At 37.6% G+C, this 27,143-nt stretch overlaps 3 protein-coding genes and 2 non-coding genes across 18 annotated transcripts in view; 3 read left to right on the top strand and 2 right to left on the bottom strand.

Moving 5' to 3' along the window:
- Window positions 1-27,143, bottom strand: part of LOC134813452 (uncharacterized) — an 84,024-nt gene that overhangs the window by 20,377 nt on the left and 36,504 nt on the right. The window lies entirely within an intron of this gene.
- LOC134813446 (dynamin-like 120 kDa protein, mitochondrial) overlaps window positions 2,489-27,143 on the top strand; it is a 32,925-nt gene continuing 8,270 nt past the window's right edge. The window contains exons 1-15 of one of the 14 annotated variants that reach the window (XM_063821229.1): window positions 2,489-2,685; window positions 2,861-2,981; window positions 3,167-3,250; window positions 3,515-3,561; window positions 3,773-3,907; window positions 4,022-4,117; window positions 5,671-5,766; window positions 5,966-6,106; window positions 6,338-6,409; window positions 7,057-7,203; window positions 7,918-8,081; window positions 9,396-9,513; window positions 9,705-9,851; window positions 10,602-10,748; window positions 10,936-11,019. In XM_063821229.1, the coding sequence (XP_063677299.1) occupies window positions 2,536-2,685; window positions 2,861-2,981; window positions 3,167-3,250; window positions 3,515-3,561; window positions 3,773-3,907; window positions 4,022-4,117; window positions 5,671-5,766; window positions 5,966-6,106; window positions 6,338-6,409; window positions 7,057-7,203; window positions 7,918-8,081; window positions 9,396-9,513; window positions 9,705-9,851; window positions 10,602-10,748; window positions 10,936-11,019 (1,749 nt within the window). In that variant the 5' untranslated portion in view covers window positions 2,489-2,535. Of the gene's footprint in view, window positions 2,686-2,860; window positions 2,982-3,166; window positions 3,251-3,478; window positions 3,562-3,766; window positions 3,908-4,021; window positions 4,118-5,670; window positions 5,767-5,965; window positions 6,107-6,337; window positions 6,410-7,056; window positions 7,204-7,917; window positions 8,082-9,395; window positions 9,514-9,704; window positions 9,852-10,601; window positions 10,749-10,935; window positions 11,020-27,143 lie in introns of all 14 variants that reach the window. The other 13 variants (XM_063821228.1, XM_063821227.1, XM_063821226.1 and 10 more) reach the window with 13 other exon arrangements.
- LOC134813450 (shaker-related potassium channel tsha2-like) lies at window positions 10,816-16,737 on the bottom strand. The gene is made up of 11 exons (XM_063821244.1): window positions 16,395-16,737; window positions 14,946-15,007; window positions 14,576-14,618; window positions 14,272-14,446; window positions 14,063-14,164; window positions 13,759-13,866; window positions 13,511-13,591; window positions 13,076-13,093; window positions 12,653-12,840; window positions 11,876-12,101; window positions 10,816-11,632 (listed from the first exon to the last, which is right to left on the bottom strand). The coding sequence occupies exons 1-11, from the start codon at window positions 16,712-16,714 to the stop codon at window positions 11,525-11,527; spliced, it is 1,431 nt and encodes a 476-aa protein (XP_063677314.1). The 5' UTR covers window positions 16,715-16,737; the 3' UTR covers window positions 10,816-11,524.
- LOC134813653 (U1 spliceosomal RNA) lies at window positions 20,768-20,928 on the top strand. Its single transcript, XR_010160048.1, has one exon. It is a non-coding gene; the product is annotated as a U1 spliceosomal RNA (small nuclear RNA).
- On the top strand, window positions 26,945-27,105 carry LOC134813651 (U1 spliceosomal RNA). The gene has a single exon (XR_010160047.1). It is a non-coding gene; the product is annotated as a U1 spliceosomal RNA (small nuclear RNA).

Below are 27,143 nucleotides of genomic sequence, written 5' to 3'. Positions count from 1 at the left end.
AAAATATCTCAGATCTATTTTGGGCGTTTTTAACAACTTGTAGTTGTAATTCTTAAATATTAGATATCCTAATTTATAACTTTTTAATCAGAGTGAATTAATAATTGATATTTGATAATTTATTTATTTGATAGTTTAGTCTGATATTGATATTAATATTGATTATATTGATATTGTTATTAATGAATGAAACTAACTCCAGACATAAATAATACTACTTCTATTAACAAAGGGACTTGGAGTATAAACGACCAATTTTGCATAATTGTCTATCCAACCAAGAATTCAGGAGGCAAGGGTGGGTGCGTAAACTTTATGGTCTGCACTCTCAGAGCCTGTATCACCCTGGATTCATTTCGACATATTTTTGGTAAAAGTATACATATACTTTCTGGTCACTCTCTTGCTACTCCAAGTCCCCTCAGATAAATGGTCTCAAGTTTACACTAGTTATATTTATAAAATATGTTTTTGTCTGCTTTAACTGATACTAAATAAAATTGTTGTTTTCTTGAAATTGTTGTTTTCTTGCCGATCTGCATAAGTGGTTGCAAGAAGCGTTATTGGATGCGCGCACGACCCAGTAGTGCATCGCGCTACAAAATAATTGAAACAAATATTTTACGAGTATCACCCGTTAAGCGAGAAGCCCCATTGAGTGCGCGGCGCGGCACAGTAACGCATAGCGCTACAACTCAAACTTTGCTACACGTTGCATACCTCTTTCGTGCACGCGGCCCCTTTTGATCGCGCGCGATCAAAAGGGGTTGCAGTGTGTATTGCAACTCAAACTAAACTCAAAGCATTACCTTTTGCCCAATGCAATTTTCATTATTATATCGACTCCGATATCCATTGTATCACGTTGCGACCCCTAACGGTTGTTTAACTTTATCGTCCTGGCCTAACGATACAGGGGGAGCCGCGCACTTCGTGCATCGTGCGCGGCGGATCATACAACGTATGACAAGATATCCATCAACTTTTCCGAAAAGTTTCTTAAGTTCAATTATGAATAAGAAGGTACTTACAAATTTTCAAAATGACCCCATTCCAGGAACCGAAGATATGACGAAATAATACAACAAAAATAAACGAATTTCGTCGAGAGCCGCGTGTCATTAAATATGGCACTTAAGCGAAACTCACTAATCATTTCAAAGGGTATGCACAAATTCGGTGTTGCAAAAGAGCTGCTTACATTCCCAAAATAGCATTGTATCCCGTTGTGACCCCCACAACGGGATATTTGTTAACAAATATTCTACGAGTATCACCTGTTAAGTATTTATGAGACTTTGACGGGTTATAACTTTCGATAAAAGCAGTAAAAGTCGTTTGCCCAAAAATTGGTACTAGGCGACTCTGGTACTCAATAAAATATTTCCAACAAGCTATAAAATGTCGGGGTGTTGGACATTAAATGTTCACCCTCAAGTTGATGCTCTTGCTTATTGACGGATGATATACGTTTAAATTTCTTCAAAGTAGCTTGTCACTTTCTTCTCGAAATACTTTACTGGGTGGCGCTCAGCCTGTCATTCCGCCGAATCTCTATAATGAACATAAATATAATAGCCTGGGGTCCCCAGCTAAGAAATACTACACTGGCCTGAGGCAAGTGCTACGAACTAGCATGCGCCGAGTCAGTCCATTTACAAGTTCATTTACAAGTCCATTTACTAGTCCATTTACAAGTCCATTTACGAGTCCATTTACGAGTCCATTTATAAATCGTTTCAGTACATACACTACAGAGTAACAATCTGGCATGGAAGGTTGGCATTGTCAACCCAGCAAACTGTCACCTGCAGTTAAACAAATGTGAAATGGGCTGAATTATCAGGTGTATATAGCTGTTACGATTTTCTGATAGTGCTGTCCTCTTACCTCTAACATAAAATGTAATGCAAAAGCTTTGCCTAAATGTTATTTGATATTTAAGTCGACAGCCTTGCTCATGAAAGTCACTGAAAAACTCATGGCCTAGAACAGAAACACTGGCAGAATTGATTGACGATAATGTGTGGTCTGTTATCTGTTCACACCTACTGGACTGGGATGAATCGTACTTTTCAAATAGAGCTAGTTGGCTAGGGCAATAAATTATATTGTTATTGTAAGCATAATTAAAAATCCAATAGATTTTTAAGTACACTTCGATTTCACTTTAAATTAGCAGAACAAGATAACAAAGAACATTAAAATTCTGCTTATTTTTCTACATGATAAGGAGAGAGTATTAGCTAATTTAGTTATTTGATATTGATAAATCTACTGCTTTTTATAATCCTGTCATCACTCCTGGAGTAATGGATATTATATGTTTATTGCAATAAATATAATAATCAATAAATTATAATAGAATCTTGTCTTCTTTTCAGCTAACTCTTCTGAAATCTACTGCTTGAAGTAAAATGTTAAATGGTAACTCATTAGGCAATTCATTTTCCTGACATAAGTTGATTTGATGATTATATGTTTAAACCAAAGATTAGCAGGAAAGGGGATCAATGTCAATAATCATCATAAAAGATGTACTGTAATGCCAAAAGATCGCTGGGCAAAGGTCGTAACTGCCAGCTGGCAATGAGCAGGCAGGGTTCAACATTTTCTAGACGAGTAGCTACGAAGGGATCGAAATGGGTTTTCCTTGCTGCATCTGGAATTGGAGCCATGAAAGTGGTTTGTAATTTTATATTTTTGAATTATAGAAAGCACTTTTTAATGAAACGCTTACTGTTGTACTTGTATGGCTTAGTGTATTTGTAATATCATGCAAATATTTCAATGTACTTATTCAACTAATCAAGCAATATATTATATAACATTTGGGTTATAAATCTTATCGTGTTCACAGGTAAGCAACAAGATTGATGAGACGCATGGTGAAGTTTCAAAGAACTTGAGCCTACCCTATGACACAATGGCTGATGGACTAAACTCTCTTGCAATGTCGGCTAGATCTTACTCTCATTACGGTACACATGATACAGATTTTGATTTCTAAATCTCTAAATGTTGTGTGACATCTTTCAAATATTTTATTTTAAACTTTAAAGGCTATTGACGTTGTGTTGTCAGACTTTCAGTTTTGGAGGTTTTTATTAAGAAGATTGTATTTCAATTTTGTGTCAGTATCATGAGTTCACTTTATACCTGACAGGAAGGAGCTACTTGGATAAAATTGACGAGCTTAAAAACTCATTCGGAGATAGTGTTGCTGGTTTTAATGACATTCTCAATGGAGGTAAAATTATCTAGCAGAATCACTACATAATTTTTGTAACATTATGCTGTTTTTGTGGCTTATCTTAATTTGACTGAGCATGTCATGAGGAAATATTTCTTAACTACAATAATTCTATGAACATTGTGTGATATAATATTTGTATGCGTGTAATGTTTAGAGGTTTATATAAGGTTTGTGTGTATAGTGTGTTAGATACATAAGCTCTATCTCCCACCATGTCTTTAGGATTACACAGAAACTACATGTTGCTCCCTAACGCAGGTGACGAGGTTACCCCTGCTATACCACCCCTTCAACCACTCAAACCTGTGAGACATTTTGTAAAACTTACTTCAAAGATTTGTCAATAACTTCAAGAATTCAGCTGTTTCTTTCCTAATGGAATGATTCTGTTTATATTGTATTAGCTTACAAGTTTTATATCTAATATGTCTCACGCCAGTTTATGTCAAACAAGAAGTAATTTTCACACATAGTTGAATTGCTAAAAAATGTCAATTCAAGAATCTTAAGCTCCAGATTGAAGAGCCAGAGATAGACGAAGAAGCACAAGATATTCAGAGACAAATACAAGAAGTTATGGACAGTCCAGTTTTGTTGGAAGTACCACTACCTGAGCTTGAGTCTGAGCCTTCTCAATGTACAATCCCTGATGTATGTATCCTATTCCTGATTTAATGTTTATATATTTAATTAAAATATAGAAATATTATATTCAATACATTTTAAATTTGAATTACTCTTCTTTATATTGATATGTGATTACAGGAGACACTGGTACAACATCAAGAAGTATTAGAAAAACTGTCTCTAGAGCTAGAAGAGAAAGAAAGACTCATGGAAGAACTTGATGCAACACAAAATGTGAGTTTTGAGAATTGTTTCAATTGATTCAACCTAGACATGACTGTTATGTTCAGTAATCTTTTGTTATCTGTACTTGTTTACATTGTCTAGGTGGATTGTTATTTAACCTCATTAGAGTAAATAACCTCTAGCTGCCAGGGGCTAGAATACTTATTCGCTAGAAACTTATTATTCGATTTCAAAACTCACTATGTGTAAAGGATACATCTGCTCTTTTACGTTAATCCTCGACGTCATCATCTTTAACGTCACCATTTTCAACGTCATTATCGTCTTCAATAGATATGATCACTTTCAAGCTGACTCATGATCTCAGTATCTTGGTAAAGTCCTAGAAGAACTACACAAATCTTTAAAACCACCATGAGCTTCACTAAGTACAGTAAAACCCTGATTCACTGCAGCCACATCCTTCCCCCCTAATAGGGCTTAACATGTTTAGTGTAAATGTCCGCTTGTCTCATAGAATCCAAAAAGGACTGGACAGGACAGGACAGGACAGGACATAGGCGGACGTAGGCGGACATAGGCGGACATAGGCGGACATAGACGGACTTTGGCGGACATAGACGGACTTTGGCGGACATTAGCGGACATTAATGGACACCTAAATTGCTAAATAAAATGTTCAATTTTTGCTGTTATATTCCCTATATTTCGTTAAATAGGTACTGTGCCTACTGTGTAGTGTGTACCCTGTGTAGTGTGTAACTGTTTCAAAGATATGTTGACGACACAAATAGAGATCTGGATTTAGCGACCGGATTTAGTGACTGGATTTAGTTAAATATTGGGAATATTGGTGAGATATTTATTCTTTAGACCTCTTAAAAATTATTCGGACAAAAACAATTTTTTTCGGTTTCAAAGTCCGGCCGCACCTACCCGGCTCGGACTCAGTCCGAGTTCGTATGGAGATCGACTCGGACTGAAAATTTTCCGGAATTTTTCTGGAAACTATTTCTATTCATGTTTTAAGCTACCCTGATCATTATGAGCCAAAAATATTTTTTCGGTTTTCAAAGTCCCCACCTACCGTTCGATTTACAATTTAGGACTCGAGGGTTCCCCTTTGTTATGCGATCTCGGAAGGCAAGCTTCCCCTTTGTAACACGAGCTCGGAAGCGGGAGCTCTGCCTTCTAAGGTTCGTATCGAGATCGACTCGGACTGAAATTTTTCCAAGTCAAAAATTTTCAAACTTTTTCTGGAAACTATTTCTATTCATGTTTTAAGCTACCCCATGTCCGCTAATGTCCACCAATGTCCGTTGTCTCATAGAATCCAAAAAGGACAGGACATAGACGGACGTGACACCCCCCTGTAAACAAACAAAACCCCGATTAACAGATTAACTGCGGTCTGTGGACCCCCGATTTACTGCGGATTTTTCCTTTCCCCAAACTTTGCGGTAAATCGGGATGCTACTGAATACACTGTTCTCACGTCACCAGTCACCACAACCCCTCACCACAACCGGACCCTCACGACAATGTACCCCACCTCTCCAAAGCTCCAAAGATGCTGTAGATGAACATGACGTTTCTTCCAGGAGAGAGATTTGAAACATCAAGAGGAATTGGGCATACTTTCTCAAGAGCTAAAGGAGAAAGAAAGACTCCGGGAGGAGCTTGATTCAATGCAAAATGTGAGCTGAGAGACGTTTTTCAGGCCTGCTGTTCTTCATGTAGCATAAACTTTGTAGAATATTTTCATCGGATTTAGAGTATGTTAAGGAGTGTTAAAATCTTTAAACCTACCTAAATTATATTAAAATTACACGTTTTTGGGTCTGATGAGCGTGGTATCTATATAATATTGAATATTGAATTTATTATTCCTTGCAGGAAAAAGATCTGAAGCACCAAGAAGAACTAGGAAAACTTGCTCAAGAAATAAAAGCAAAGGAGGAAGCTATGAATGAAAAAGATTCAAAGTTTCAGGAAGAAAAAGAAAGGCTTAAAGAAGAACTTGCTGAAGCTCAAAATGTAAGTGAGATTTAGTTTCCATGTGAGATTAGTTCAGATTAGTTCATTTTAATTTGGCGTTCGGGTTTTTGCTGTTGAGAGAGCTTTACTTTGAGCTAGCTTTACTTTCCTAAAATCAATTGCCCAAAATAGCATTTAGCAGGATCAGGAGTCGCTCTTTATCTTAATTACGTAACAATTATAATCATATAATTGCTTCATTTTCTCTTTTTGTGATTACTTCTCTGGCAGGTAGCATTACAAATTGAAGAACTTCTTCAAGAAAATAAAGATCTCAAAAGCAAAATAAATTCTGATAAATCAGTAAGGATTTGAAGCGAACCTTTTCTTCTTTGAACTGAAGAGATATTCAAATCTAGATTAATTGTTCTTTCGATTTAAGCAATAAAAATGGAATGATCATCTAGTTTATGATTAACTAGTCAAAATCAGAAGAATTTGTTGTCAATAAATTCACTTTTTCATGACATGTATATTATGTAAGATGCTAGGATATCTTTACCACACAGTGGTACAAGTATGAGGTGTGTGTTTCCTAATGAATGGTATCTACACCTAATCTATTAATTATAAGTACCCTGCCCCAGCATGTATACTTTGTACAATGTTCCCAGCATGTATACATAATGTATACACCCCCCTGTTGTATGAACTATAATAATGTGTGTGATAGGATTGTTAGCTAGGAAATAGGAGAATGAGTACTTATTGGATAATATCTCAACCCTGGTCTGTTAACCACTGTCGGGACAGTAAATAGCACTGAGGAACATAAGTTATAAGTGTTCAAACCGCCACGTGATGTGATTGCCTCAGTTGCTCTGCGTTTTGTGCACTTATGGGTTTCTCTTTTATGACGAATAAATGATATGCTGATTGGTGAACTATTCTTCTGAGCATGTCTTGTAAAGTACCAAGTAAAGTCTAACTCTCTCTCCTCTCTCCCTCAGGACTCGCACAGAACAGAAACAGAGTTGAGGAAGGAGCTACTGAAGCTGCAGGAGAGCTACAAGAGGGAACTGGATAAGTACCGTAGTGAGAACGAGCAGCTCAAGTTCTTAGTCAAGAACTCTAATCTCAAAACTAGCTCTGTCAAGGTAATTTATTTGTTAATCTCAAAACTAGCTCTGTCAAGGTAATTTATTTGTTAATTATTAAGGCCTTCAAGAATCAAGATGTTGTCATAGAACTTTGTTGGGAAAAGAGGCTACCTCTTGTTTTGCTTTGATTCACGTCAATTTTTGCAGCTTTATGTCACAAAATGTAATTTAAACATTTTACGCACGTAAAATGCAAAGTATTTTGTCTCTTTATCTGCAAATAATATTGTTGTACAATCTGCAGTTTGCACAACTGTAGAGTTAGCTGGTCAGTCACAACAACAATACTATATCAGTGCACATTGTACATTTAATCAGTTGGTCGGCTATACAATGTCTGCAACTTGTCTAATATATGACTAATAATTGCTTTATTTAGTAGCTATCTATGTTCTCAATGTGCACTGTGTAATTAGCTGATTATTGTGTAACCGCCGACATTCGATTGAAGTACACTAATTGAGCAGACACGCCTATAAGTACACGTTTAGTTCCACTGTACACTGCAATCATTAACAGCCAATAAATTAACAATCCTCAACTTATCTGTTTTGGACGACCTTATCAGTGAAAATATTTTTATTTTTATGATAACCAAATCATAACCAAATTTCGTGTCGGCCATAATAATATTTTACATTACAGAACTCAGAAGTCTATATACTAGACATGTACTTATTATACATTGTACAATAATATTTAACATTACAGAAGTCTATAATAGACATGTACGCTGAAGTGCTGGACACCCTGTCTGATAACGATAACACGTACAAGATACAGGACCACCTACCCCGGATAGTGGTGGTCGGGGATCAGAGTGCTGGCAAAACTAGTGTTCTGGAGATGATAGTCAGGGCTAGGATATTCCCCAGGTTAGAAAACTAGTGTTCTGGAGATGATAGTCAGGGCTAGGATATTCCCTAGGTTAGAAAACTAGTGTTCTGGAGATGATAGTCAGGGCTAGGATATTCCCCAGGTTAGAAAACTAGTGTTCTGGAGATGATAGTCAGAGCTAGGATATTCCCCAGGTTAGAAAACTAGTGTTCTGGAGATGATAGTCAGAGCTAGGATATTCCCCAGGTTAGAAAACTAGTGTTCTGGAGATGATAGTCAGGGCTAGGATATTCCCCAGGTTAGAAAACTAGTGTTCTGGAGATGATAGTCAGGGCTAGGATATTCCCCAGGTTAGAAAACTAGTGTTCTGGAAATGATAGTCAGGGCTAGGATATTCCCCAGGTTAGAAAACTAGTGTTCTGGAGATGATAGTCAGGGCTAGGATATTCCCCAGGTTAGAAAACTAGTGTTCTGGAAATGATAGTCAGGGCTAGGATATTCCCCAGGTTAGAAAACTAGTGTTCTGGAGATGATAGTCAGGGCTAGGATATTCCCCAGGTTAGAAAACTAGTGTTCTGGAGATGATAGTCAGAGCTAGGATATTCCCCAGGTTAGAAAACTAGTGTTCTGGAGATGATAGTCAGGGCTAGGATATTCCCCAGGTTAGAAAACTAGTGTTCTGGAGATGATAGTCAGAGCTAGGATATTCCCCAGGTTAGAAAACTAGTGTTCTGGAGATGATAGTCAGGGCTAGGATATTCCCCAGGTTAGAAAACTAGTGTTCTGGAAATGATAGTCAGGGCTAGGATATTCCCCAGGTTAGAAAACTAGTGTTCTGGAGATGATAGTCAGGGCTAGGATATTCCCCAGGTTAGAAAACTAGTGTTCTGGAAATGATAGTCAGGGCTAGGATATTCCCCAGGTTAGAAAACTAGTGTTCTGGAGATGATAGTCAGGGCTAGGATATTCCCCAGGTTAGAAAACTAGTGTTCTGGAGATGATAGTCAGGGCTAGGATATTCCCCAGGTTAGAAAACTAGTGTTCTGGAGATGATAGTCAGAGCTAGGATATTCCCCAGGTTAGAAAACTAGTGTTCTGGAGATGATAGTCAGGGCTAGGATATTCCCCAGGTTAGAAAACTAGTGTTCTGGAGATGATAGTCAGAGCTAGGATATTCCCCAGGTTAGAAAACTAGTGTTCTGGAGATGATAGTCAGAGCTAGGATATTCCCCAGGTTAGAAAACTAGTGTTATGGAGATGATAGTCAGGGCTAGGATATTTTAGAATGTTCAGGAGATGATAGAATATTTTTGAACGATGACCAACTAAACTGAATAATAAATATGTCTCAGAGGGCATGGTGAGATGATGACAAGGTCTCCAGTACAAGTAACACTTGGGGAGGGGAACCGACATACTGCTCAGTTCAATGGAGATGACAGGGTATTCGATCTCTCTTCCGAGGCAGAGGTATGTTACATACTTGTTGAACCTCTGATGTAGAATATATGATAAAACTAGTTTGTACAGACACGCATTTTCATATTAAAATACCTTTTATTTCTTAATTACAACATAATTATTGATTATTACCTTTGGTCTCTAATTCAAAATATGGTATATTCCTAGTGTGCAAAAGTAAACCACAATCCCTTAATCAGCTAAAAGAATTAAGAGCAGCAGTAGAAGGACGGATGACGAAGAACCTGAAACCAGGCGAGACGGTCAGCTCTGAAGTTATCTCCCTGACTGTTAAGGGTCCTGGACTACACAGGATGGTGCTTGTGGACCTTCCTGGCATTATCAGCGTCAGTAACTTACTTCTAAATTACATATTGAGTATTTTTTCGACGATTTGTTGTAAAAGTGGAGTCTCACTAATTCTATTCTCACCTTGGATCGGTCACAAACCGTCTTAAGATCATGACATTGGAAATGAGACTCATGGCTTAGTGTGTCTACTCTTGGCTGTTAACCGTGTAGTTATGTTGGGAGATGTACTGTGTAGTTTGTAGTATGTAGTTGGCATATTGTACACTGATTGAAGGTGTTTGACGTGTCACGCATGATCTCAGGAATGTGTATTATTAACTTGGATTGTTTAATACCGACATTTCTCAAATTGGCACCATGCCATTTTTCTAAAACATTAACAAATTTTAAGTTCTAGTTCTACAAATCAATATAATAATACAAACTTTACTGTTAGTATAAGAGTATCACGTGTAGTATAAGAATATCACGTGTAGTATGAGAGTATCACGTGTAGTATAAGAGTATCACGTGTAGTATGAGAGTATCACGTGTAGTATAAGAGTATCACGTGTAGTATCAGAGTATCACGTGTAGTATAAGAGTATCACGTGTAGTATCAGAGTATCACGTGTAGTATAAGAATATCACGTGTAGTATGAGAGTATCACGTGTAGTATAAGAATATCACGTGTAGTATAAGAGTATCACGTGTAGTATAAGAGTATCGCGTGTAGTATAAGAGTATCACGTGTAGTATAAGAGTATCACGTGTAGTATAAGAGTATCACGTGTTCACTCTCCAGACTGAGACGAGAGGGATGATGCCCAAAACAAAGGAAGCTCTCACGGAGATGGCTGCTATGTTCATGAGAAACCCTAACGCTATTATACTCTGTGTACAAGACGGCAGTATAGACGCAGAACGTAGCAATGTTACTAACATCGTTCAGGTACATTATATAACATTTTACTACATAAATTGGCCAATTAGCTTGTGATAAAAAGAAAACAAATTCGTTTATAATCGATGTTAAAATTCGAGACGTAAAACATTTGCAGCACTACACCACAAGTTTTAAGTTCATCGAGCACTATGTACTGGATGTTAAACTGTTCCGATACTATGTCTGTTACCAGGCACATGACCCTAAAGGGAAGAGGACGATATTTGTACTAACCAAAGTGGACCTAGCAGAGCAGAACATGCTTAACCCTACTAGGGTAAGTACCTTAATTGATCGATTAATTTATTGAAATGTAAATAAATCGATTATATTTTCGATTATATTTCCATTAATAAAATATGCTTTACACGGAATTTAAGTATATTTCTCATTAAATCTCATTCGCTGTTCGTCTGAAATTTCTTTAGAATCCGTTTAAAAACAAAAGTTTAACGTAAATCTGTATAATGAATAATTCAATCCTGGTATTTTCTTCATGCCTCACCTTCAGATTAAAGAAATTATAATTAATTAACAAGTGTAAACGCGATAAAATTAATATCAGAAAACAACAACTATTACTAAATGTACCCCGAAGAAGCGAAGAATGGTATTCACTATTCATATTGTAATCACTGTCCATTTCAAAGTTATCTGAACATATGTTTGGCACTGCCACAACAAAATAAACCATGTTTTGAATAACGTCTCAAGAATGACCGAAGTGACAGATCATGAAGTGACAGCGTTACTATTGATCTGGTTTGGAAGTGACAGTGTTACTACTGATCTGGTTTGCTATCTTCTTGCTCTGAGTCATCCTCTTCCTCCACAGACTCCATTGTGTCTTCGTCTGACATCTTGTTTACTTGCATGTAGGTCCACGTGAACTGAATATTATTATTTTATTATCTTTATATTGTACAAAATTAAGTTAGTAACTAGTACATATTATTATTATGATATTTGATATTATCACTATCGTAAACCTACTTACTGTAATATCATGTCTAGACAATCATTTTTTAGTAAGGAATTGATGGCCTTGTTGATGGACAAGCTAATTGATCGTTTTAAGAGATAAGAAAATAATGATCACAACTGTTTTTTAAAGAGGAAGGAAGTAAACAAACCTTTGCCACGATGATGGGCACCTGAAAGGCAATCACAAGAATGCCACTAAAAACACAGAAACTACCAAATATCTTGCCAAGCCAAGTGCGAGGGTACATATCACCGTAACCAACAGTAGTTATAGTCGCTACAGCCCACCAGCAGGATGCTGGGATACTTGAGAAGTTGTTGGGATCATCTATAGCAATACTACCATCGTCCTTCATCTCACAGTAATACAACACGCTGGGGTGGGGAGGGGGTTAGACAAGAGTGCTGTGACGTGTTTCTTCCACAAATTTACAAATTTATTTTACTCTTGCTGATAATACAATCGTTTATACCGGGACACACAAACATTATTATATATGATTTTCTTGCAAGTACAGTTCTTTTCTTGGATTTGATCGTCCACGCGCTGTAAAATCTTACAAAACAAATTCTTCCTCCAGCTCTTTGCACTGTCTCTCATGATTGTTATTATTTGATAAAGAAAAAGCTCCTTTATGTAAAGAGATAAGACTAACCTGGCGAAGACGACAATATCAATAGCAAGGAAGAGACCTAGAGATAAGACTAACCTGGCGAAGACGACAATATCAATAGCAAGGAAGAGACCTAGAGATAAGACTAACCTGGCGAAGACGACAATATCAATAGCAAGGAAGAGACCTAGAGATAAGACTTACCTGGCGAAGACGACAATATCAATAGCAAGGAAGAGACCTAGAGATAAGACTAACCTGGCGAAGACGACAATATCAATAGCAAGGAAGAGACCTAGAGATAAGACTAACCTGGCGAAGACGACAATATCAATAGCAAGGAAGAGACCTAGAGACATCAGCTCCATCATACTGCCCCTCAGCGCTATCCCAAACGCTATCATGTTGTTGCTATGGCGACCTAGCTTGAATATCCTGAGCACTCTGAACAAGCGCAGAACACGCAGAACAACCAGAGATGACGTCATGGAGCTACTGCTCTGAGAAAAGGGGTCTGTTTTTAGAGATATTGTTAGAAAGTTGTTGTGATGATGAGTAGCAGGCAGCTGGATTCTTAGGTCAATGTTTGATATACGGATCGTTAATAATTAAAGTCATGATTTTCATGAATCAAAGTATGATAAGCCTTCAGCTGCAAGATTTATTTGTTTAAATAAAGGAATTAAGCATTAAAAATATCTCCTTATCTGTTTTCTGTCAAATTCGTAAACTCACCCCTTCACCATCGTCACTCTGTCAAGGTTTGATTTTAAATGCTTATAACTGAATTGTTAGCTAAATGATTATTATATTATTATCAAACTTTACACAAATCCAAAGTAGTTACTAAGAACATCCTAAAGACCTGATAAGTCTACTTAAAAGACTTGTAGAACTGAAAACTTACTATAAATACAAAAATGGAACTTAAAACTGAACTTATCAAAATCAAAAATTATGCAAAAAATTGAACTTAAAACTGAAGTTATCGAACTAAACAAATTTAAAATAAATTTCTCCACAATTGGCGGTTCGAGGCTAAATACCTTAAGTCTGTCAAGTCGTCACTGTCAAGTCGTCACTATTATTCAGCTAAATGATAGGTAAATTATTTTTCTGTTAAAAGAAAGTTATTAAAAAAAAACTCATTGTGTTTGGAACCAAACAAACCTTTGGGACCATAAGCTCTACGTAGTAAGGTAGAATAGATATCAGGTCGATAATGTTCAGAGGATTTTTCGCAAATCCTTTCTGAAATTACGCTGTATATTAGGTTTTTTAATCAAGGACACATCTCGTTGAATTGGGAAGACTGTGATTAATTAATCATAATATATTTCACAGGTTTTTTTCACAAGCAATGTCCTATCTAAATAATATTCCGTATACGAGATCATTAAGAACCACCATCCACTGACCTTATTAGGGCACGAGAGAAATCTCCCGAGCAGCTCCAGAGTGAAGAATGCGATAAAGAACGTCTCGGAACCGAAGAAGAACATTCCAGTATTAGTTGTATACCAGGGCTGGGAGATAGAAACCAGTTAAATATTATTTTACTGCCATCCAGCTCCACTATTATAGTGTTGTAACGCTACACAAAGTCGATCAAGTTAAATTCATCAACTTTCAGCATATCCTAGTTACCGTTATACTTGTACTTGTAGCTAATTTAGTGTCTTAATTTTGGGCAACTGAGCTGAACTTTGATAAAATTCTTACCTTTTTAAGGTCCGCTCTGAATTTGGGCATAGTTTCCGCAATGAATGTTGCCACGGAGAGTACAATAAGACCCATGCTTACCCAACTAAAAGTCTGAGCTACCTGATCAAACATGTCTTTAATTAAGTCAGATTTTAGTTGACTGCTAATGCATAACAATATAGGCTTCATCATCAAAATTCCAGTATTTAATCTTTAGATTTGCTCACCAAACCAGTCTCCGGATTCTCCAAGATGTCGTATATCTTGGTTTTAAGTGTTTTCGGTCCGGTTTGTTCAGATTTGGAGGCGTTGGAAGGGCAGGGAGAGGACTTACCAAGGTTAGCATCATGGTTACCTTGGTGACTATTCCTCCTTTTAGTGCTCACAGGACTGGACCCTGCGCTGTGGGAATCATTGGTTGTATTAGATAGCATATATTAGATAACAGGGTCATTAATTTCAATAAGGTCCTCTCCAGTAGAATAAATGCTACCATCAAGTGTCCGATTATCTAACCGAAGTTATTTTTACCTATGTCTTGGACTGTTTTGATCAGCGATGGATTGTTTTCTCTCTGAGAAGAAGAGTTTGTTAACTTAGGTCGATGTGTAAGAGGTATGTAAGAGGTATGTAAGAGGAATTCTATAAAAAAAAATCAGGATGATGGGACAGAAATGAGAAATGCTTCCCAAATAATTTGTTATATTATCAGTTCAAAAGATGTTTTTATAAATAAGGTTAATTGTCACTGATAACTAGAAGAATAAGGTTAATTGTCAATGATAACTAGAAGAATAAGGTTAATTGTCAATGATAACTAGAAGAATAAGGTTAGTTGTCAATGATAACTAAAAGATGGAAGACATTGCATGGTGACACGAGATGGTCCCAAATAGCATACCTTTTGTTGGTTTGTGGTCGGCACTGTGTCTTGCTGTTGGTGTATTTTTAGATGTCTGATATCTGAAGTAAACTTGAAATGCAATTAACTGGCTGCATAAAAAAGGTGGAGGACCTTGAGAAAGTTACCTGTTCACTCTCTCTCTCTTTATTTGACGGAACCATGAAAACTTACTTTTGAGGGTTGTATTTTGTACTTTCAAATATTTAATCATGATGCTGAAATCTTTGCACCGACATTGGGGGCTTAATGGCCATGACCACCACCCCCTTAATTACCATGACCACCACCCCCTTTACATTCTAATACTATAACACGAATACTGTTCATATTACTGATAATTAATAATACTAATTAATAGTAATAATTAATAATACTAATTAGTAATACTAATTAATAATACTAATTAATGGTAATAATGAATATTATATTGTTATATGACTAACTTCCTTGACATAGTTATCAATCTAGCCCATCTAGCTAAGGCTGAGGTAGCTGAAGCGTTGTCAGCACTAGAATAGAATAATCTATGATGTGCTCTTTTAAGTACAGATTTTTCTTTAACTACTGGATGAACTGCTTCATAGTCTATCAGGTCGGGTAGAATAAAATCTGATGGTTCTTTTGGTGTGGGTTTACTTTGGGTACTCGAGCGCCTTGGAGCAGAACTCTTGTAACTTCTGTATAATGTGTGGGCAACCTTCCTAGAATCCGCCATTTCCCCTTACACAAGCTGCTGTCAAGTGTGGCGTTACACAAGCTGCTGTCAAGTGTGGCGTTACACAAGCTGCTGGACACTTGGCTTGTAATAGCTTCAGTGAATAGAGCTGCTTCAAAATTTTTTAAGGGAACATAAAAACTGAAGGCAGAACAAGTTTATGACAACTTCTACTAAAAGTTTGTTAATATGTTTGACTTTGACTGAATAATATTTCTTTACATAAAAATGTGATTAAGAAGTAAGCAAATCATGCGGATATTATATAATAGACAATAGTGCGTAAAATGTACGTTTGTTTTTTGAAACGGCAACATACAAAGCACAGTACCAAAGAAAGATTGCTGAGATTGTCAAGGTACACTCACCAGTAGACATATTATATTAGTGAACAGGTTAGGAGTTATTTAAGTTTCAAAGATAGTACTCAGTCGACACGCAGGTATTGTTCTATTATTATCACCGTTCAAAAAGTACTCAAGTACCGTAATTTTAACAAAGGAAAGGTTAATGAATGCTATTATTAAAGTTGAGCTCCAATATAAATCAATGGAAACCAATCAAATTGAGTAGATAAGAAATCAGTGGTACTTTCAAATAGACTAATTGTCTTCCAAATATATTGACTGGACTAAAGATAATATAAATACGATAAAACTGTAAAGATATAGCCGCTTTATCACAAAGGAATGACGAAAACATATGGCACCCATTGTGATACACTAACTCACTTCTTTGCCCATCTTTCCAGGGCTGATGTAGCTATATCCGAGTCAGTAGCCCCCTTCAAACTGGTGGGAGTAGCTCCCTTTGTCGGGGTAGCCCCCTTTGTCGGGGTAGCTCCCTTTACACTTGTGGGGGTAGCTGTTTTAACCCCCCTTCTCGCCACCGGATCAGCTGCTGTAGTTTGCGTTCCCTGGTCTATAACCAGAGCTCCTGATATAGCCACTCTGTAGTTGTCCACTGGGGAGTCTATCAGATCGGGGAGGATGAAGTCTGACAGTTCTTCTGGTCCTCCAGGGTTACTTTGGAGGTCACGTGTTACACTCATATCAGCGTCATTGTTGGGATCTGTCATTACAAAACAATAGTTTTAGAATGTTTCAGGGACGACTGAAGTAAAGTATCTGACGCAGTTGCCAGTTATCAGTTTGAAAACAAAATACGATACAGTTAACAGTTAACTGCCTCAATGTTTGTAGGTTTGCGTGATAATGTGCGTGAAGAGCAAGCTCAGCTTCATGCGCATATATAAAATATCTTGTTGAGTTAACTTTTTTAAAGCGAAGACTCAAAAAATGAACTATCAAATAGCTTTGATGTGCTTGCAGATGATCTCTCTCTCTCTCTCTCTTGCAGATGATATAAACCGCCTTCGTTCAAATACAGTGTTCATTTCAAAGACAACATATAAGTGCGATGGGTACAGATTGCGGAATCGCACTATTGAACTAATACTGAACCGTTGTTACACCATCGGCCGTTATTCTTATTATCAGATTTGTGTACTTTAACTTGGTATTGCTGTGTACAGTGATCGACATACCCATTATCGGATTACCCATAAGTATGGTTAGGGCCAAACTTTTTTTCATGTAATGATGTAACATTAAAAACATCGGAATGTAGAATGAAAAATCAAGAAAAACAATATACTATCGATATTTAATTTTAAAAAACAAATGAGGGCGAATCTAGGCAAATAAATAATTCGTCAAGATGGATCGCAACCAGATTGAAATTGAGTCACTTTGTCTCACCTTAGTCGTTTGTACAATATACACATATTTTGTAAAGTTATAAAGTTATAATAATATTGAATACTCTACTTCAAATATGCTCAGCACAAGCTTGTTCATACATCTTGAATTGGCACAAAACTCAGCGTAAGACATTACTAAGACACATTGTAAATTAATTGTCTTAGATTAATATAAATTGTCGTGTTAAACATAACAATCGCAACGTTATATACTACGCTATATTGAATAATCCAACCTGAGAGTACTTAAAGGCTGCGAATTTGGCGAATTGTTCGGTGTTTTTGTCTCTAAATTTGCCGTACATAAAAACTTATTGGGGAGGTGCGGAATCGCACTATTAACAAAATATTGCCGCACCTACATATAATACATGTTGCCTCTGGTTCATATCTGCATAAATTAGTTCGACTAATTAAAAAATTTAGTGTAACTTGAAATATACTGGACTAATTAATAAGAGTTAAATAGCACGAATAAGCTTTTGTTTATGTTACCTATTAGCTTGATTGCAAATTATTCTGATTACGTTGCTTCTTGAACTCAGAAAGATTACGAGCTTTGTCTGTAAATAATCAGAATCAAATAGCACGTACAACAGTTCAACTTATTCACTAGCTGCTACGTTAATTATCTGTCGTGTTAACTTAAGTAAATTATAAGATAACAAAGACAAGCAAGGTCAATGGATACTGATAATTTCCAAACAGTATAAGCAACATTAAATGAACAAACAAACAGAATCATAACCGCACTGGTGGTGTGCAGTGCCTTACAAGTATGCCTACTATCTAGTTGCAAGCATATCATAGATAAATACTTAAAATATCTGATCTAGGTTTAGAATCAAAGAAATCTTCTGTCTTATTTAAATGGCGTGGAGTAACCCATTCAATAATACCTAAAATAAAATGACTAAGTTTATCGTCAAAATTTGAAATTTGATGTTCTGCAAGAATTAGCAAACTTAACGCCGGCCCCTCCTAAGCAAAGTGACCAGTTTTAAAGCGAACCATTGAGCGTGCTATGAAGCGATAACAAGTCTGTACCAAAATATTACTAAGTGTTAAACTACTACTGCACTGTTATTAACCACGGTACCACTATTATACTTATTATACTATCCGTTAACGTGCGGGGGATAGTTTTAGGTACTGGTTAATTATCATATCTTCCATTGATGTTATTATCCCTATTTGTTTTTAACCGTCTTAGGTACTAGTTTTAACAGTGCAACGCTAAGTCATGCATTGATATTTCATATAAATTGAAATAATTCATATAAATTTTAAGTTATTCATGACATATTATGTAAATAGATAAATTGACGACAAGTTGATAGTTTTATGTTAAAATTGTATTCCTTAATAATTGTAGATAACATTCACTTCTCATGTTAAGAACAGCTCCTTTTAACTTGAACCGAACTGTATTGGACAAGTTCCGGAAAAGTTCCGGAAATAACTCTCACTAATTTGTAAGCAGATTAGTGAGCATCCTAACATTTTAATTTTAAAGAATTTACTGAGTTACAATTCGAATAAAACTTTAACTTGTACAGTTAAACCCCGATTTCGGGGAAAGGAAAAACCCGCGGTAAATTCGGGGATTCGGTTTTCGGGTCCAAAATTGATCAAAGAAGAGTGGGTAAGGAAGGCCTGAGATCCATTTAAGTGATATTTTTGATAGTGTCAAGATAACATTCGGTTATTTAATAGTATAAAAATATCAGAAATTAAATTCTTGCTGTCTTTAATTAGCAGCGTATCTGTCATAGGAAAGTTCTGTCTAGCATCACAATAGAGAAGGCGTTATACGAGAACATACTTATGTGATTGGAGAGGCAGTAACGAGCTTACATTGAGTCCAGTACATGAGCTGTACGGGTCAGGTTAAAAATTAAATTTTCAGAAAAAGTCACTTTTATCTTCGGGGTTTGCAGTTAATCGGGCTTTTACTGTACTGGGAATTCCAACAAGCACTTGAATGTTAATGGCTGAAAACACATTAATAAAATACAACACTATAAATCGAATACATCTGTTGGGTTTATTAAGAGTATGGATATTACGTTGTTTGCCGTACTATACTATACAATGCAATAGTATCATAAATATCATTTCTATTATCTTATTTTAATCACAACTCTTAAAACAATGTTACGTTCACGTAGGCTGCTTGTGACCTGTGACCGTCACAAATTATAACTTTTGGTCAAGTTATCCCGTAAAATCCTTAAAAGCTAGTTAAACCTCGAGGCTCGAACTTTTATCTGACAGAAACAATAAGAAAAGAAATAATAAAAAGTTCTACTTGAAAGAATCAACAAATAGTAGTACGCGACTAAATCAGGTCCCGATCTACAACAATGAAAGTTAATATTGTGAATTATGACTGATTACAATGAGAAAAGCTTTTTACAAAAATGTCCTCAAAAGCAGAGTTATTTGCGGTGTCTTTGTCTGGATTTAAAAATGGTCTGATTACCCACTAAAGCTGTCTGGTGAGAGGTGAAGTGTTCGAATGTCACTTGAGTTCTGAAGACAAACTGCCTCAACTTTTTTCTGAAAGCAGTGGAATTTTTCAAATTTCGTCATAATACTTGCCGGCTGGAGCATTAAAACAACCTATAAAACCCTAAATTGTCATAACTTACTAAACAATAAACACACCTCTAGAAAGAAGTCTATTAGTTGTAGCAATCACTGCTAGTCACAAGGTATAACAAAGCCAAACAGATAGCTTGGCTGTGCTGTGAAGTATTCAGATGACGACAGCGTTTCTGATGATATCCTGGCTGGGAAAAAAGCTTATTAATGAACAAAGATATGTTTTAAAACTTCATTTTAGGGAAGTTATCAGGTTAGGCGAAAACGACGGGCTACTACATTCTAAAAACAATGTTTAAGTTAGTTTGTGTAGATGTAGTGATAATAATAGACGGTAATAATATTTCAAATTTGCCGCTAAAACTGAACTATTTAATTTTTCGAGCTGTAAGGCTAGCAATTAGCATGCTATATAAATTCCATCCTTGAGTGTTCATTGTGATCATGATAGTGATATAAAGGCGAACTGCACTATGTTATTTGTAACGATTTGTAACGATTTGTAATGTGCCTGTTAAAATCTAATTTTAAAGACTATCTGATCATCTTAACTGTGGATAACTTTTTGTAAATTTTATATAATAACGGCACTCATTTCGATTCAGTGGTTAATTCTTGTGAGGGTGTTTTAGGTGAAAAAACATCTACGAAATATGGCAATCTTAATATCTAATTCTAAACACAAGGAAATATTTTAAGACGAACATAGTATGCCTACTTTGCACAAATCGAAGCATACTTACCTGATGTCGAGGTTAAAACCGATCTTCTTGGGTTTTCCTCCGGGCGGAGTCTTTCCATTGCACAGCGGTTAGATGAAATCTGCAGTTAGGACAAATCGTCCTACTCTGGGCATATAATTTGTGGTAGCGGGTGCTGCGGAAACGCGGCACCTTTCTATAAGACAGTCTCTAAACATAAAGCTAAAGTAACCTCGCGTGAAAGTTGTCTCATGAGTTGTCACTTGAAATTTAAGTACACTTGCTCAGACTTCTAAAGATTTTTTTGGCTGCGACATGGTGTTGTTTGAACTAATCTTATGGGACTACCCTAAAAATTAATAGAAAACGTAAACAGAAAAAAGGAGTGAAATAATTCTATAAAAATTGCAGCTATTCTTAATCGTAAAAGTTACTGACAAGAGAGGTGGAAAAGAAGTGGGGAACAAGTATCTTACCGCGTGGTAACCACAGGAATAACTGTTACTTGAGAGGAAGATTCTTAGTTCTCAGTTCATCCTTCATTTCCTCTGAGTACTGGAACCCCCCTCGGCTCTCCTGTTTCTAGGGGCTGTTATTGGTCGCTGCGCGGATCATGCCTTATAAAGCTAATAGTAATAATACCCCAGTTTTGCTTTATAAGGCATGATAATCACGTATTTTAACTGCGACTTATTAAGGAAATGCATTACCATTTGCTTTCAGGACCTTGGCTTCAATTACAAACCAAGTTTAATTTTCAAAGAGTGTAGGGCTAGTTTTGAATGCTTTTAGAAAATAGTAAGTGCGCTGATTTTGGATGCAGCGCACAAAACTAGTAGTCAGTTATAGTTGTTGTCAGTTTCGTGTCAGTTTTAATTAGCTCTATATTATATAAAAAGTATATAAGATTTCGTACCACATTTTTCACATTTTATCTGTGACAGCCAGCCCCAATCAGACTTGCATGTGACCAAGTTTCCGCCCATCACCGCGTAGCGTCGAGGATTTGAACAAGATACTTTGACCACTGTCTTCATGTCAACAGAAGGAGAGATCACTAAATTCGTTGCTATCACCATTCCGCGATCTTCACAATATGACAAATATCTATCTGTAATTTTAGATGATGAAAACATTAATCATAGATGAAGACTCGTTGGTTCAGACTTTTAAAAAAATGTATAATTCAGATGCAAGGTTTTGTTCACACAATACTGAACAGTCAAATTGACCAAAGATTTGACTGTTAGCTGTAAAGATATAAGATACGGTAAACTGTTCACACGATGTGGTACAGTATGTTAAAACTTTAACAGAAACATCACCCCCACATCACCCCCACATCACCCCCACATCACCCCCACATCACCCCCACATCACCCCCACATCACCCCCACATCACCCCCACATCACCCCCACATCACCCCCACATCACCCCCACATCACCCCCACATCACCCCCACATCACCCCCACATCACCCCCACATCACCCCCACATCACCCCACATCACCCCCACATCACCCCCACATCACCCCCACATCACCCCCACATCACCCCCACATCACCCCCACATCACCCCCACATCACCCCCACATCACCCCCACATCACCCCCGCATCAACCCCACATCACCCCTGCATCACCCCACATCACCCCCACATCACCCCCACATCACCCCCACATCACCCCCACATCACCCCCACATCACCCCCGCATCACCCCTACATCACCCCACATCACCCCCACATCACCCCCACATCACCCCAGCATCAACCCCACATCACCCCTGCATCACCCCCACATCACCCCCACATCACCCCCACATCACCCCACATCAACCCCACATCACCCCCGCATCACCCCTGCATCACCCCCACATCACCCCCACATCACCCCCGCATCACCCCCACATCACCCAACAAACTCACCTAAACTACATTCCGCCTCATAGTCCCAGTTCCTATTCCTGTTACAGGTGATAACACTGGTCCCTATCAGGTGGTACCCAGGTACACACTCAGTTGTAGACCACGTCACTTCCATCCTAGTTCCGGGGTTCACAGGTAGTGGGGTATCGTTGGTCATCTGGTTAGAGATACCATCTGGTAATGCCGTACACTTATCTAGAAATATAAACCTGGGTAATGATTAGAGATACCGTCTGGTAATGCCGTACAGTTATCTAGAAATATAAATCTGGTAATGCCGTACACTTATCTAGAAATATAAATCTGGGTAATTATTACCCTGGTAATTACATGAATCGACCGGGATTCACGGTACCGGGATTGGCAATTTTGAGCTATCCCGGTCCCGGTCCCGGTCCCGGTCAGATGCTGATTTATGATCCCGGTCCCGGTTAATTCAGGATTCTTGGTCCCGGTCCCGGTCCCGGTCAATCCCTCAAATTTGCCGGGATTTTTACCGGGATCTGTTACATAATTTCATTCACTGTGAATTTAAGTTTTTACTTTCATTCATTGTGAATCTCATCTTTAAACATCTTCTGAGCCAAATAAAACAATGTTTAAAATTGCTAAACAAGTTTGAGTAATAAATTATGATCATGAATTAACCAGTAATCGACTGGGATTCCCGGTACCGGGAATCCCGGTACCGGGATTGGCAATTTTGAGCTATCCCGGTCCCGGTCAAGTCACATTTTTCATCCCGGTCCCGGTCCCGGTCAAATGCTGATTTATGATCCCGGTCCCGGTCCCGGTTAATTCAGGATTCTTGGTCCCGGTCCCGGTCCCGGTCCCGGTCAGGCCTGGAATCATGTCCCGGTCGATTACTGGGTAATTACCATTACCTGGTAATGGTGTCTTCTTCTTAGTTACATGTTTTAGACTTTAGTATGATGATATCACAAAACAGCCACAAACCCACCTAGCATACCTTACCAGACTTTATTTAAACAGAAATTAGTTTTCAACCGAAACTTACCATTTGAATTAGAAGCCGAACCATCAATCTGCCACAAGATCGGAGCAGACATATCTGACGTCACGTCCACCCAGTAAGACCCCTCTCCCCTCTTAATCCTGGAGACCAAGTACGTGTCTTTCGAGCGACCCTGAGACTTCTTAAACCTGTACCCGACCCCTCCTGCCACACTCACAGTCTCTATACTCCAACACTCGTCATCAGCTTTGTGGGGAGTTTTGTGGACCAGAGCCCTTGCTTCTCCATTAGGTTGTTTGTCGCCGTGCACAACTAGCATCTTGCCACTACCAGCACCTTGAAAGGGAACTGTTGATATAACATTGTACCAAAACTGTTTTTCCTTTACTTGATTTGAAGAATTAGCTACCGTCGCGTCGATTATTTGATATCATTAAAAAACGGAATTTGTTATTTTGAAATACCAGATTTAGACTTGATGTTGAAGCAGTGTTGACTGTTGTGTTGTTTAGAGATAATCTCCCAGCGATTACTCTCATCATTGAGATCGGTATGTACCCAGCGGGAGTCACTATTTCTTTCATCATTTGCAGTCAGGGAGTAACCAGAGGCAGGCCCATCCAGCATCTTGATCTGGTACCCATGATTAGGAACTGGAGTGAAACCTGGCACTGTATATAGCACATCAAAAACTTGTAATAATGATAATATATGGGAGAACGAGAAATAACAAGAATGTTTAGTTCCGGTATCAATTGAGAAACGCCAAAAAAGATGGAAAAATGTCGGATGTTGATTGCCTTCGAGCGTTGATTTTAATGTCCGTTCACGCAATGTCCGGTCAAATAACGTCTGATAAAGTAAAGTAACACCAGGACAAAACAGCCACAAACTCACCTAGTGTACAAACAGGAGGGTCTACAATGGGATAGCCCCACTTCCTGTAGGTGATACAGGTGATAACACTGCTTCCCGTCAGACTGTAACCTTGTTCACAGCTCACTTCCACGCTAACTCGGTACTTCACTGGTAGTGACGTGCTCGTTATCAGGTTGGGAATATCTTCTGGTAGTTCTGTACACTGGACTGAAAATACAGATTATATTCAAGGCTCAAGCTATTTCAAATGCATTAATTCATTAATTAAAGGTAGAATTTCGAATTGCATTAAATCTAATTTGGTATGCCGGTCCACTTTAAAATGGAAACATCAGATTCACGACATAACTATTAGAAAGTACTTCTAGCATTTAATTGATGTTAACTCACTATTATTAAAACAGTCCATTTTCCCTGAAATCAAATTAGAATCTTCCAAAGTTTCATATCCAGATTGCTTTAAGTAGCATACACCATTCACCTTGTCTAACGTAAATACCTAAATTGCGAGTGAGTTATTGATATAGAGTTTTCATTTGTGACCTGTGCTTTAAAATACATGTATGAATATTGAATACACAGCTTTAACAATGAAACTTCAAAAGAAAGTGAAAGTGAAAATGAACGTGAAACTTACAACACATTGTTGATTGTCTTTGCATGTCTGATAGCACTCCGTGCTATCTTTCCAATTTTTGTTTTCCATTATGATTTGCTCAATATCACCTCCATACAGATCAATATTGTCCAGATAACAATCCTTGTAATCTGAAAAGAGCAACTTAATATATATATATATACTGACCTGAAAAACCAATATTTTATGGATTATTGCAATGGATTATAGGTTTTAAGACATGACGCTTGCCAGCTATCGTCTCTAATCACCCAAGACCCAAGACCCAAGTACAAGCTATGAATTGTGGACTTCAACTGTTAAAATGAAGATAGACAGTACATGGAGAGCTCACCATCACGATCGGTCGTGTGTGCTTCTCCAAAAAGAGAGATGAGCAAGAAGAGGATCATTTCTCTGTCTTTGTCGATACAAATCCTCTCCTTCCTGACTTCTTTTCCAAAAACTTTAAAACGAACGCAAGGTAAACCGTTGGCTTGTATTGTGGCTACAAAGAGAGCATGCTCCCTCTTTCGAACCGTGTATCACGTGGTAGTTACGTGGAGGAAAAGTAGCTCAGAGGTTCTATTGTTCTTAACAGTAATCGACGATTAACTCAGTAAACCTGGCGTTATAACTATATAGAAATTAGAATAGTAAGCCGATGTTAAGCAGATTCCTTTGTTCCAACAAGTGAGAGATTGCCTGCTGAATTTAATCTTATAGTAAGATAAGGAATTCGCAACATTGTTCATCGTTGCGTTGAACGCTAACATTGTTCGCGTTAGTCTTACTGCAGATTCTCGTTAGTCTTAGTGCATATTCTCGTCTCGTTACTCAATGGTTGAGGATATTGACCAGGCAACTAGGCAAGATAATGTAATTACAGTGACTACTAGTGTACTCTGAGCTTGAGCACAATGCTCAATGCTCATGCACAATGCTCTAGCACAATACTCAGTATTGGCCGGTTTCTATTTAAGGGGGTTCACCCTGATTTAAACAAAAATACCCTGAACATGCCCAAAACCCAAGATTGGACAAACAATGACTGAGTTATGAGCTAAAAACTATATGCCACCAAATTTGATCGATTTTGGCCCATAAATTGTATTGGTCAAATATCAATATTTTTTAATGAAACCAACTTTATATAAAAGGTAAGCAAAAAGTACACTTTCTTTACGATTATCAGCTCAATATCTACCTAACTGTGGATTCTGTATTCAAATAATCGTAAAAAATGAACAAAATCGCCCATATCTCAGTTCACGAAACTGATTTCGCTCAAAACAATAGAACTCAATAGGCTTTCAATATTTTTTCATGAAATTTTCAGAATCAACGTAGAATCGCATTTCGACCTTAAGTTTTGTAGTGGAATTTTGAGTTAGGCCTTTAAAAAAATTTGGCCGTCAAATTCTGAAAAATGCACTGCAAATTTTAGAATTTGGCCGCCAAGTATGGGCGTGGCTGCCCCGCGGGCACCGTTTGGCGGTTGGGGTCCGGGACCCCCTAAAAATGTCTGTCACCGGTCCTAGTTTGTTGGTCAACTGCTATCTCAAAATCAAGTTTCACAAAAAGATCAGGGTGAACACTGAACCCCCCTTAAGATAAACCCTACTATGGATCACGTTTGGTAATTGGTATATAACAACAGTACTTGTATTGGTTCGATCCAGTACTTATTTCTTATCAGAATGTTTTGGACGATATAACATCTACAAAATATGGCAATCTTAATATCTAATTCTAAACACAAGGAAATATTTTAAGACGAACATAGTATTTATACTTTGCTCTATTTGAAGCATACTTACCTGATGTCGAGGTTAAAACCGATCATCTTGGGTTTTCCTCCGGGCGGAGTCTTTCCATTGCACAGCGGTTAGATGAAATCTGCAGTTAGGACAAATCGTCCTACTCTGGGCATATAATTTGTGGTAGCGGGTGCTGCGGAAACGCGGCACCCTTCAATCTAGTAAAATATCTAAACACAATATAGAAACTC

Source organism: Bolinopsis microptera, chromosome 3, assembly GCF_026151205.1.
Source record: "Bolinopsis microptera isolate Bmic1 chromosome 3, MBARI_Bmic_1.0, whole genome shotgun sequence".
NCBI lineage: Eukaryota > Metazoa > Ctenophora > Tentaculata > Lobata > Bolinopsidae > Bolinopsis > Bolinopsis microptera.
The sequence above is the reverse complement of the archived record's forward strand: the minus strand, read 5'-3'. Positions and strand labels throughout refer to the sequence as shown.